This window comes from Suricata suricatta, chromosome 14 (genome assembly GCF_006229205.1).
Source record: "Suricata suricatta isolate VVHF042 chromosome 14, meerkat_22Aug2017_6uvM2_HiC, whole genome shotgun sequence".
Lineage (NCBI taxonomy): Eukaryota > Metazoa > Chordata > Mammalia > Carnivora > Herpestidae > Suricata > Suricata suricatta.
The window spans coordinates 57569103-57582934 of record NC_043713.1 but is presented as its reverse complement, the minus strand read 5'-3'; the positions used below and the strand labels follow the sequence as shown (position 1 = coordinate 57582934).

The 13832-nt window shown below is 42.1% G+C and overlaps 1 protein-coding gene across 1 annotated transcript in view; it reads right to left on the bottom strand.

Annotated features, from left to right (window-relative positions):
• The window catches only part of RAB31 (RAB31, member RAS oncogene family), a 136080-nt gene that overhangs the window by 41248 nt on the left and 81000 nt on the right, over positions 1-13832 (bottom strand). Inside the window, exons 4-5 of the mRNA XM_029922200.1 lie at positions 3299-3370; positions 1878-1984 (exon numbers count right to left, since the gene is read on the bottom strand). Of these exons, the coding sequence (XP_029778060.1) occupies positions 1878-1984; positions 3299-3370 (179 nt within the window). The remainder of the gene's footprint in view (positions 1-1877; positions 1985-3298; positions 3371-13832) is intronic.

Sequence of the window (13832 nt, the reverse complement as noted above, 5' to 3'; positions counted from 1 at the left end):
CCTCTTCAAGACCACCTACCTCCCTATTCTCATGGTTATGGTGAGAAAAAATCACTTTGCACCTCCCAAATCCCTCTCTTGGCCACAAATGCCTTGTCATGATATGGGGAAATCCTTCGATGGCAATGTAAACTAGAAACAGAAAGAGTACAAGAGACTAAGTAAGGAGCATATCAAATGCCAAAGCCAAAGGCAACCTTGCTTTTTTACCATGGGTATACCAGCGCTTCCAATCAGTTCCCTTTTTTTCTGAAAATAATTTCAGGTAGGATTCAGTTCCATGTCATCAAGAATCCTAACTAATTCTGGCCAACTTGAAATAACTGTCTGCTTAAATCCTAGTCCATCAGTTCTGCCACAATACACAAAGCTTGGTACCATTACCATCACTTTCACTATAATTCAATGGTGTCAGAAGACAGCACCTTCCCTAGCAAACACGGTCTCTACCCACCCACCCACTCCCCTTTCTGATGACAAAAGTTAACCATTCTCTTGCAATTCTAGACAAGCAAGCTATTTTAGGGTTACAGTAAAGAATGGAGAGATCTGAACTAAGTCTGGGGAGTTTAGACATTTGTCCAGTCCCCAGAAACACAAATGACTAAGTGGCACTTATGGCTGTTATTATAAACCAACCTCATGCAATGTGATACAAAGCATTTGAAATCCCAAAGAAACAGAACAATTTGTCAAAGGCCATGTTAAGAGCTTTTACAAGATCTATTTCCATTGTTTATCAAATGTTGGGTTAATCGCACTTAGATTAGCAAAACCTGAGGCATGATGGCGTTGTCTTTTTGAAGATCAACGACTGAACTGCTGAGAGTTCAATTAACCAGGGAAGAGAGATGTCACAAGTTGGCTAGTCCTTTTTTTCTTTTTAAGTAGACTTCATGCCCAGCGTGGAGCCCAATGCGGGGCTTGAGCTCATGATCACAAGATCAAGACTTAAGCTGACATTAGGAGTGGGATGCTTAACTGACTGAGCCACCCAGGTGCCCCTCACTATTCCTTTTTATAGCATTTTCATTTAGTAAAAATAGCTAGCTTATCAGTCTCCATAGAACTATCATCAAATCTCTAGTCCCTACAGACTGGGTCCCTGCAAATCTCATTTCAGGTATGAAAAAAAAAGTCAACAATTCATTGTCTCTGAGGGAAACCAAAGTATTTATATATGATACATCACCTTCAGATCCTAGGACAAACTAGATTATATAGACCTGACTACACCCTTAAGTTAAAGTTAGAACTAAAACAAACAGGGATGCTATGGGGAATGTTAAGAATTCTAATTCTCTTTACCATATGGGGCACCTGGGTGGCTCAGTTGGTTAAGTGTCTGACTTTGGCTCAGGTCATGATCTCACATTTCATGAGTTTGAGCCCTGTGTCAGGCTCTGTGCTGACAACTCAGAGCCTGGAACATGCCTCATATTCTGTGTCTCCCTCTCTCTCTGCCCCTCCCCCACTCACACTCTGTTTTTCCCTCTCTCAAAAATAAATGAACACACACAAAAAAGAAAATGTTACTAAGATGGCAATAGTAGTGATAATGACAATAAATAACAGACAAGGTAACAACAAATATAATAAAATTGAGCCCAGAGGCCTCTACAACCAGGGATGTAACTGTGCTCTGTAGGTATTTGGTTTTAACATCCATTCCTGGGTGATCCATCCAATTTGCATTCCCTACTATTTTCCCTTAATTCTATTCTGGTTGAATAAATACTACATAGACCACCACAGGTGAATGACCACCAATTAATTATTCCACTGAGAAAAGCCTTAACAACATAGGTATGACAGCTTTTTATATGTAGACATTCAGAGGTGGAGAATATACCAGAAAAAATTTTAATGCATCTTACCTAATGTCTGAGAGATCACACTTGTTTCCAGCAATAGCCATTACAATGTTTTCTGGACCATGCTCCTTCAGTTCTTTCACCCATTTCTTCAGGGTATGAAATGAATCCTAAATCCAAAGTGTAAATCAATCATTGGAAAGACCCATCAACACAGTATTTCAATCAAGTAGAAATATAAACCCAACCCAATTTAACAGAGGAAAGCATTTTCAGGAAATTCGCGTATATTAACATCCCACCCCGTCCTGGCACAAAACTTATTAGCCTTACACTTAAATAACCTGTAGAAGTTTCCTTTTCTAAAACTGAAACTTGATGAAGAAAGTCATACTAGTAATTTTCTTCTATAAATAACACCAATTGAAAATCACAGCCTTGACTCAGAATAAAACGACTAAGCTATAGGACTAGACATGTTCATGCTTATTTCAGGAAAGAAAAAGAATACACACACACACACACACACACACACACACACACACGAGAAAGAGAGAGAGAGACAGAGAGACTGAAAATCCTGATTTCCTTTCTGCCCTTCACTCACAACCGTCCTCCAGCAAACCAGCCAAGGTAAACACCACATCTAAGTAGAAGTGGTCAGGAACTCATGGATGGTAACAGTGATGGATCATTAAACCAGCAGCCCATTGAGCTGAGTCAGCACTCCAGGAGTGGAAAAAGAGAGTCAGCAAACCACTGCAGTTACCTGATGGATATTCTAGATCCTCAATGTGATGACTAAAAATATGGTATGCTATATATATGTAAATACACTTCATATACATAAACATTATCCTTGACATTTTAAGTAGTGTGAATGAAACTCTAATAGAAAATAAATATTCCATAATCACAAAACATACAGAACTTAAACAAATAATTTTCCTCTTCTTCAAAAGTTGACATTCTGGCAGACATGACCTTGCCTCTATGAGCAGACAGTTAATTTGAAAAATGAATGATCATTGTTGTTTACTTAAATTGGCAGAAAATTTTGAAGTGCTTCACTATATACAGGTGAATAAACCTAATAGATGGTGTTGATGATCCCTGGCTACCGTACTATGAAATCTCATTCCAGGCTATGGCACGACAAGGAGTCAAATCTCTGCTTTGGTCTTTTTAAGACAGAGAATCAATACAAATGGGGCTGTTTTAAAGGGGACATTTTGGGGCACCTGGGTGGCTCAGTCGGTTAAGTGTCCGACTTCAGCTCAGGTCATGATCTCATGGTTTGTGGGTTCGAGCCCCGCATCAGGCTCTGTGCTGACAGCTCAGAGTCTGGAGCCTGTCTTCTGATTCTGTGTCTCCCTCTCTGTCTGCCCCTCCCCTGCTCATGATGTCTCTGTCTCTCTCTCTCTCTCAAAAATAAAGAAAAACATTTTTAAAAATTAAAAAAAAAATAAAGGGGACATTCTTACCTGTTTGGTAATATCATATACTATGACAGCTGCAGCGGATCCACGATAGTACATGGGAGCCAGTGAGTGAAACTGTTTAAAAACAAGGAGGAGTTTTAGGTCAAAGTCCACATTTCAAATTAAAATACAAAAATTTCATTCTACATTTTCCCTATAAGATCTCTGAATTCCCCTTAGAATTTTCCCAGGGTTAATTTTAAGCAATAAATTCTCCTCCTTGACTACACATGTGCTTGTGGCTTATAGACCATGAAATTCACTTTTGGGCAGAAGCCAAAAGTACATTTTACTTTAAATGTTACTGCTCTATGAATTTTCTTTTCTCCACTGCTCATCACTTATCTGATATGACTCACCCGGGGCAATCTCATTAGAATGATCGAGTGGTTAGAAAAAGATGCTTGCCAAGGGGAGGACAAGAAGAGACTGGCACAGATCACAAGACTCTCACTGAGTCTTTAATGAGGAACACTGAGCAAGGACACCTCCCCAACCCGCCCTTCCCAACCTGCCCTCAGCCATCCCTCAAATGAACAGTGACACAGATGAGCTCCGTTCCAAAATGTGAGCAAATCAAGTCCCATTGGTCACTAGACTCCTTTATCCCTAAACAGGATAGATAATTATGCTGAGGATATGTACAGAATCTATATATATTTTGAAGGATAGATCTTTGAATACATTTGAAGAATATATCAAGGAATGGTTTTAAAAACCAGTAAGAAAAAGATACCTCAACCAACAAATGGGCAAGAGTTATAAATTGCCAGTAAATATTTTAAAACATTCAGTTATAGTAAAAGAAATGAAAATAAAAGCGATGAAGAAGAAAGTATTAACTTATTAAATACTAAAAAAAATGTATTATATCCATAGTTGGTGTGGATTTGGGCAGGGGAGCACTCTACTATGTTACATGGGAATGTATTTTAAGACTTTCTTATAAAAAGACACTCAATATCACTAGTCATCAGGGAAATGCACATCAAAATCACAATGAGATATCACACCTGTTACAATGGCTGTTATAAAAAAAAAAAAAAGGCCGGGGGTGTGTTTCGGGGGGGACTTGAGTGGCTCAATAGGTTGAGCATGCCATCCTGGTTTAGGCTCAGGTCATGATCCCAGGGTTGTGGGACTGAGCCCTGTGTCAGGCTCCATACTGAGTGTAGAGCTTGCTTAGGATTCTCTCTCTTTCCCTCTTTCCCTCCCCTACTCAAGTGTGTGCACGCTCACTCTCTCTCTCTCTAAAAAAAAAGATAACAAGTGTTGGTGAGGATGCGCAGAAAAAGGGAAACGGGAACCCTGATGCACTGTTGGGAGTGTAAATTGGTGCAGCCACTATAGAAAATAGTGTGCAGGGTCCACAAAAAAAGACAACTATATGATCTAGCAATTCCCCTTTTGGGTACATACCTAAAGGAAATCTCTTCAATACCTCAAAGAGATATCTGCACTCCCATGTTCACCAAAGCTTTATTTACAATGGACAAGACATGGAAACGACCTAAGTGTCTACTGACAAATGAATAAAGAAAGAAAATGCGGTGTATGTATACACACAATGGAATATTATCCAGCCTTAAAAAAGGAAATACTGCTGTTTGCAACAACATGATTGAATCTAAAAGATATCATGCCAAACAAAATAAGCTGAAAGATGCAGAAAGAAAAAAAAAACTGCATGACCTCACTTATACATGGAATCTAAAAAAGTCAAATAGATATAAGCAGAGAGTAGAAGAATGGTTACCAGGAACGGGGAGGGGAGGGGGCGGGGAGATGTTGGTGAAAGGTTACAAAGCTGCAGATACATGGGATGGATAAGTTGTAGAGATAGAATGCACAGCCTGATGACTATAGTTAATTACATTGTACTGAATCTGGAAATTTGCCAAGAGAGAATATTTCAGGTGTCATCATCAGTTAAAAAAGGGAAACGGTAACAATGTGAGAAGATACGTTACTTATTTTGACTGCAGTAACAATTTCACTATGCATATGTACATCAAATCATCATGTTGTAAACCTTAAATATATAATTTTTATTTAACAAACAGAGAGATGTTCTCTCTAAAAGCCACTGTTGGTAATATATACTAAAAGTTGAAATGCGCCTATTGTTTGACCCACCAATTCCATTTATAGGAACGCATACTGCAGTGCTCATCGCACACACAATGATACTCATCCCTATGTTATACATGGGAGTAAATATTTGAAAACAACCCAACAGTTCATAATAGAGAATCCATTAATGGTATCTGTATATAATGGAATATTCTGCAACCATTAAAATGATGGTGAGGGTTTTATTTGTAGGAAAATAAAAGGGGGGAAAAATAGTCTCCAAGCAGCCTATGAAGCATACTGTACCTTAGAATAAAATGGGAGGGTGTGTGTTGACAGCTATAACAATGTTTCTCAAAATGTTAACAGTGGGATTTCCAGTTATTTGCACATTTTTCTTACAGCAGTCTATATATAGCATAAATGTTTACAATGATTTTTTTAAATAGGGTTTTAAGGTAAAAAGAAAAAGCAATCATTTTTATTGGAGAGTAGGATAAGGAGCAGGGAGGGAAGGAGGGATGGATAGAACCTGAAGCTTTTCCAGGAAACAACAAAATCATCTCACGCATTCATGTTTGTTTCCCACATAATACTCATCCTTGAATAAAGACGTGCCAAATTTTTTAACAAGTACTTTTTAAAATTTTTTTTTATGTTTTATTTATTTTTGAGAGAGAGAGAGAGACAGCGTGAGCAGGGGAGGGTCAGAGAGAGCGGGAGACACAGAATCCGAGGACAAGCTCCAGGCTTTGAGCTAGCTGTCAGCATAGAGCCTGACACAGGGCTCGAACCCACAAACCGTGAGATCATGACCAGAGCCGAAGTTGGACACTTAACCAACTGAGCCACTCAGGCGTCCCAAAGACTTGCCAAATTGAAATGATCCTATTTGGAGATTTGAAGCACATCAGTTCCAGAGGCTTCCCTGTCAATGCACTGTAAGGCTAGGGGAGCACTCTCCATAGTGTGGAAGGAAGCAGGCTCTTTCTCAACTCTCTGGCCCTTGTGCAAGCCTCCACCTTGAACAGAAATAGCCCTGGTGCCCCTGTGGTTTTCAGAAGAGAATGGGTTGGATGGAGCTCAGGAAGAACCCAGGAGTCCCCCAGCTGAAGGGCCTTGGCCACTCGCCAGGACACCCTGGAGGTCAGTGGGCCATTTACCATGCGTGCCTTTCATATTCAGTGCCCAACTCTGTGTGTTTATTGTAATTGTTAGGCATCACTAAATTTATTTTTCATCGGTCCTTGGGCAAACCATTCCACATGTAGAAAATCAAATAGAATTCCTGCACAAGGGGAGGAAAAAGCAATGTATTTTTGAAACATTTCTGCTTTGCTAAGGGTCTAAGAAATGCATATAAAGTGTCCTTTTAGCCTAACTATATGAAATGCACATTTTTAATATATCCTCTATAATAAGAAAGGTCCACTTAAGCACACCATGTAGGTACAAAATTTGTATCTCAAAAACCAAGATACTTGTGGACTCAAGCACAAAGAGGAGCAAATTGTGGGTATCTTCTTAAGGCAGAGTTCATTTTCAGCTATAATACTATGAACTGAATCTAAAATGGTCACTGGTGTGCAGGTCTCATGAATTATTGAATAGATCTTTGTATATAATGCATTACTTGTTCTTTCCTTCCTCCAAATGGAATCATTTTGAAATAAATCTGTTGGTGAAGCCACTTAAACGATTTTATTGCCGGGGACTTCAGGGTTTTAATGAGTTAAAAGTTCAAGTCTCAGTTCCAAATTCCAATAATGTATTGACCAACGGATAATATTGGTGGAGGACAAAACAATAAATCACTTCTAGCCTACAATATGTATACTCTTCCCCATACAAATATAAAAACAAAAGCACCACAATTGGCTTCAATACTTGACATGACATAACTCAATTTCTGTAGAGTCTGAATTAAGACTGATAAAAACACTCACATTAAAGGTTCTTCAAGAAACAGTTTCCCAATCACAGGAGGTTGATATAATCCCACCTTGTAAGGTTCTTTGAAAGTGAGCATGACAGAAGGCAATTCAAAATCCCTTCCTTCCTAACTATCCAACAAAATATCTAGAATGCCAAAATAAAGTTCTCGGATAACTCTCAAGTGACACTTTAATTATTTAGAAGAAGCATGGGGAATTCTGAAAAGCCAACCTGACTCTCAAAAGAAATGGCTGTGTATGTCCTTAGTGCGTGTGATTTTTAATTGTCGTGTGCCTACAGAAGGGAAGGGAACGGTCTTCTTCAAGCTTCTCAGACATAGCTTTACAGATGGATGGTAGCCCTGCTACTTTCAGCAACTGGGAGAAGGATAAAGTGAACATAATCTTTCTGGAAAACAACTGGACAATGAGTATCAAGAGTCTTAAAAATGTTCATACAATATTTGCATTCATATAATGGATAATTCACTATTTAAACCTAGATATATGCATGAATACATTATTGGAAATGACATTGATAAGACAGACAGACTGGAATGTAAGCTAGACTATCAAGGTTTTTGTGTCACCATTGTACAAACAGTATGTGCGAAAACACAGACTTTATAAACCATGTTGTATAGATTTGAGCTAATCAGCTAATAACCATGGGACTCATTATTCCAATGTATAACATGAGAACTTGGCTGATATAAACAACAAAGTTCCTTCTGCTTGAAAAAAATATGTTCATACACTGATTCAACAATTGCACTTCTGAAGGGAACGATCAGAGATGGTCACAAAGTAACCAAAATTCACTCCAGAATCATCAGTAAGGCTGAAAAATTGGAACCAATGTCTAATGTCTAATGATCAGGGACCAGAAATGTAAATTTGGCTTAGCCATACAATGGACAACTGGGCATTAGGGAAGTAGTGAAATTCACGTTTCTGAAAAATAGGAGGTGTCATAAGCAGCAAGATGAAACGGTCTGGTACTTCCCCAGGGTTTCCTGAAGAACCCTGGGCCCATGAGGTGCTTTTTGGAAAAAAAGATTTCTTGGCCAAGTAAGTTTGACCAACATTATAGATAATAACACTTACCTGGAGGTTTACAAAATATTACTAGTGCGTGAGAAGCTCTGAAAAGTAGTATAGTCAAGAAACCTATTTGTTTTGGTTCTAACATGGAATTCTCAATTTATTTTTTTACCTTGAATTTTCGAGTAGTATTTTTTAACATCTTGAGACCAACTATGCTGAGAACCCACCTTAAGGGCAAAGTACGAAGAGACCTAGACTCAAAGGGAGTCTAGACATCCATGCCTGGCTCTGTTCTGGTTTCTGTATTCTGTAAAATGTGAGTAGCACTGGGGCTTGGGGGGGTGGTGGTGATAACTAAGGTTTTTCCAGCTCTGTGATGACACTCATGGCCAGGGTAAGACAGACTCTGGGTGAAACCTCTCTCCTTTGCCCTGCTCTTGATTCTTCCAAGTGCTTTACCTACAACACAAATGTCCTTTCTTCCCATCCCACATCACGCTGTATGCATATGCATTCACACACCACTCAGCACACAGTGGAAAGTATTATTCCAGGAAATATGCAAATCTTCCAGACCACCCAGTCTGCTTCAGGCAAAATTCCTTAAAGGCAGGTTTGTGGCATCATAAATTCCATAGCAGCAAAAATTGTGCATGTCAAGAATGAGCAGTAGTGGAAAATACATGAAGTTTCCAAACCAGGACAAGTTCCAGCTGGGCTCTGCCTCCCCAGATGAGAATTATACCAGCCAGAAAGCTCTGACATGAGGTCCAGGAACTTGTAGGGATTGGTTATGTGTTACGATGCTCACAGAACACTGTCCCTGGTGAGTCGCTTCAATGCGGCTGGGAACCAATGCTAGTCTGTCTCTGGTGCCAGCACACAGACAGAAATTCTCACCATCACTCAGAACCCTGAGGCTATGGGTAGTCAAGGGCAGAAGCCAAAACATATCCCGTGGTTCATTAGGATTCAAACAAAGAGGGAAGTGGTCGAGGAAAATTCTTGACATTCCCAACATTCCCAGCTGGCAAAAGCTGAATGGAAAAACCATCACTGAATGTTCTTTATGTGCCATTCAGAAGAATGTTTCTGATTTTTACACAGACCCTCTCTCTCCACAGAAAAGCAGAGGCCTATTTAATATGCCCACTCAGATGCAGGTAAAGTTGAAAAGAAAAAGGCCTGGGAGACTATATGGCAGACTATTAACAATAGTCATTTCTGAATAGTGCCATTATAGGCAGACCACCACTTGTTTTAATATATCCGGATTACTTTTTTAATTTTTGTAGGTTACATTACTTTTACAATGAGAAGGGATTTTTCCCTCCCCTTCTTTCTTCTGCCTTTGTTTGCCAATTAAAATCAAAGAGCATCCTCAGCATTAAAGTATCAAAGTACTGAAGCCAAAGTATCAGAAGGAAGCTGAATTTAGAGGTAACCTGACCCCCATGTGACTCCTTTTTGACAAGGTATGCCACAAACCTTCTTCAGTAGAAAACGATACAACCCACATCTAAACATCATTCCACAAAAAACAGTGTTGGGGAGGGCACGGATTTGTGTCTTGTTAAAGACAAGGTAATGAGCTGGAGTATTCTGATCCTTAGCATAATGTATGAGACAGAAGTCAGGGTTTTGAAATACATTTTTTCGAACCCATGTAATACCCAACTGCAGAGAACCTGAGCTCTAATTCTGGTCTGTTAGCAAGCCAATGGAACTTCCTCAAAGTCCAGAACTCTGCCCCACCCTGTCCCCTCAGTTATAGGTGTTTCTCATCACACACAGTCACCATTCATTTGAAGGAAATGCCATAAAGGTTGGTCATGGCTCCCCCTCTCTCTACTCTGCTCAGGTTGCTTTGGTCTCTCCCATCTGCGTGTAGTCCTCCTGTTCACAGCAAACATCCCATCTTCGAGAAGTCTCCCTGCAGAATGGGACAGCAAGCAAACATCACCTGGGATTATGCCCAGAGCAGGAGAGGCTTTGCTCTGTGGGCCCCACAGCAGGGCCTGACCCAGTGCTCTTCACAGTGGTGCCTGCCCTGCAGCCCGGCCACCATGGTGTCGGCAGGAAAGCCTGCCTTGCTGGGCACCCTTGAGGAGCCTCCCGAGCCTATGACAGCACCTTGCTAGAAAGGGATTGGAATCACACACTTGCAGGTGCGTGGCTTCATTCACCACCCCCCGCCCCCAAGCACCAGGCACCCAGGACTCTTCCCTGTGTTTGCTGAGTGCAGTTTGAGTGCATCTTTCCTGGACTATCTGGAAGTTTCCATTACAGCAGTTAGATATTGCGGTGGCCTCCACATTGGCCACACAGTAGCCAGAGGGATCCTGTTTTTAACTTCTGAGTTATGTTATTTACCCATTTTTAATCTATTTTTAATTTTTTAATTGTGGAAACTTCCAAACATACGCACAAGAAGAGAGACAGTACAATGAGCTTCCATGCTCTCATCCCCTAGCCTCAAGATCACGCGGAACACATAGCCATGGGCATGTTTCTACTTCCCTTCCCTCTCCACCCCCGCTGCTAAAATCTTCTGAAGCAAATACTTGACGTCATATTATTTTAACTGCAAAGCAGTTCACATTTTTCTTCAAACTGTGTTACTTTTCAAAATCCTTGCAATTTACTCAGCATAAAACCCAAACTCTGTCCTATGGGATCACTAGGCTTGTCTCCACCCCTACCCCCCCCCCCCCCCCCCCCCCCCCCCCCCCCCCCCCCCCCCCCCCCCCCCCCCCCCCCCCCCCCCCCCCCCCCCCCCCCCCCCCCCACCAGCCCTTGGCCTCCTCCTTGCTCCCTGAACATGCAGTCACATGGAGCCCTCAAGGATATCTCATATGCCTTCTCCATCCTCAATTCATACACACCTTTTTCAACAGCCACCTCCTGTGTGACCCTTCCCTGACCCCCTACCTGGGCCACAGCAGGGACTCACATAACGATGGAACACATGTGATAAGTCCATAACCCTGTGAACGCAAGTTCACTGGATAAGACTGTTCCCATTTTACAGATGAGAAAATAGGCTCAGAATGGTTACATCAACTGCCCACAGACACACAGCTCTTCAATGGTAGGACCAGACCTTGAACACAGTCTTCTGACTCCAAATTCCATGCTCTTTCCATTTCTCAGTTGCTTCTCTTCAGTGAAATGTTGCTTAAGTTGATATAATGCAGATGATGGGCTTACACTAAATGTATTCACTCATTCAACAAGTATCGTTGAACACATGGTACATGACAGGTACTAAGCAATGGGGAAACAGGAGTTGGCAGATAGAATTACAGCCCCCAAAGATGTCCACATCTTAATCTCTGGGATCGGTAAATATGTTAAGACTGCTAATGAAATTAAGGTTGCTGACCAGCTGACCTTGAGATGGAAAGACTATTCACCATTATACAGTGTCCAGTGTCATCCTAAAGGCCCTTAGAATTGGCAGAGGCAAGAGAGTCAGAGAGAATGAAGATGTTCTGCTGCTGGCCTTGAAGATGGAGGGAGGGGCCACAAACCAAGGAATGCAGCAGCCTCTGAAAAAGGCCACAGAACAGATTCTTCCCAAAAGCCTCCAAAAAGATATGCAGCCCTGCCTATGCCTTGGTATTGGCCCGGTGAGACCCTTCTCGACTTCTGACTTTCCGCAGTCAAATGCTCTACCATTGAGCTATACCCCCTCTGACTTCTGACTTTCTGAACTGTGAGCGACTAAACTTGTGCTGTTTTGAGCTACCAAATGTGTGGTAATCTGTTACCGCAAGCATAGGAAAAAAACAGAGGTGAAGGAGAAGGGTGGAGTCAGGTCTGCCTTTGAAGGGGCTGCTTTGAATTTAAACGGCTCCAAAGAGCCAGCTCAGTGTTTTAAGCATACTCCAGCTATTTCTGCTTAGACACGTCCTTCTGGCCTTCAGGAGCACCCTCTTTTGTTATTAAATGAAGTCCATGTGCCTAATTTCCTCGTCAAGAATGACATTCACAGGCTTCACAGACCCTTTGGTTTGTATTTTGACCAGACCTGGGAAATTACATGCACAAAAAGAGAAAATAGGGACGGGGAGGGGCAGAGAAGAGAGGGTGAGGAGGGAATGAAGAGGAGGAAAGAGGAGAAAAACACAACCAGATACAGTGCTTCTTAGATTCTTAATAAGTGCAACCCCAGGCCCGGGACACCTGTCATCGGCACACTGCCTGCAGTCCCGGCCCTCTGACCGTCGGAGAACGGAAACTGGCCTCAACCCAGGAGGCACAGACAATGCTTCATAATTAGAAGCTACTTAGGGCATCCCGGACTAAAATACACTCCAGTAAAATGTCGTTGCCCGACCTGAAGCAACTTCATCTAGCGGAGTCACTGTCCCTCCCAGAACCTGTCCCCATGGAAGGTGCAGGGCGTGCAGCCCTGGAGGCCCAGAGAGGAGGGGGAGACACCCACCAGGGAACAAAGAACAACAGTGAGGTCTGTTATGACAGAGAGGGTACAGAAGGGGCAAGGGACCGGGGCTACTTGCAGGCAGGGGCAGCTCTAACTTGCGTTTTAAGATCAACATATGCTCGAGCCTCTCCTCCCCCAGCTTCCGGTCTGTCCATTTCCGCTTTCTGTTCCTCACTTCCGGCTTTCCCAGGCACTGGCTGGCAGCAGAAGTGCTTGTAGAGTTTCCCTCAGGGCTTACTATGTTTATTTTAATATATGGACATGTCCTTCCTCTTTCCCTCCTGCTAGTGGCATTCTGCACGAAACTCCCAATTTCCTAAACGACACCAACACCCCCAAAAGGGAACCAGATACGCCAGCAAAGGCGGCTCTCATGCAGCCCACACCGCTACCCTCAGATGTCCCTCCTCGAATACCACAGTCACACTTCCCATGGGCAGTTTCTATCACCAATTTTTATTTACTTATTTTGAGAGAAAGAAACCAAGAGAAACCAAGAGTTTCTGGGGGAAGGGCAGAGGGAGGGAGAGAATCCCAAGCAGGCTCCACGCTGACAGTGCAGGGCCCCATGTGGGGCTTGAACCCACAAACTGGGAGATTGTGACCTTAGCAGAAACCAAGAGAGGGACGCTCAACCGACTCAGCCACCCAGGAGCCCTTCTGTCACCAATTTTTAAATACCACTGCACCTCCTCAGCCATACCACTTTTAAATAAGGTGATTCCTGAGGTTTTTTTCTAAAGGACACATGATAGCACACCCCTATAAGTAGCTATTGACTTCATTTTTAACAGCACACGCCATATTTGCAAGATTCTGTTTCTCCTTGCCACATACTCTTCACTTGGTTATCCTTTCAAGGGACTGTTATGGGAGCAAAGCATGGAGAGAAGGAATATTTCTCTTATCAGGATCTCAATTTGCACTAATTAAAAGCACTGTTCTCTTGTGATAGATTGGGAAGGAAAGCAAAACCGGGTATTGACCCTCTTCCACTGAAGGTGAATCCCTACGAAATCGCTCTCTAGTGGGT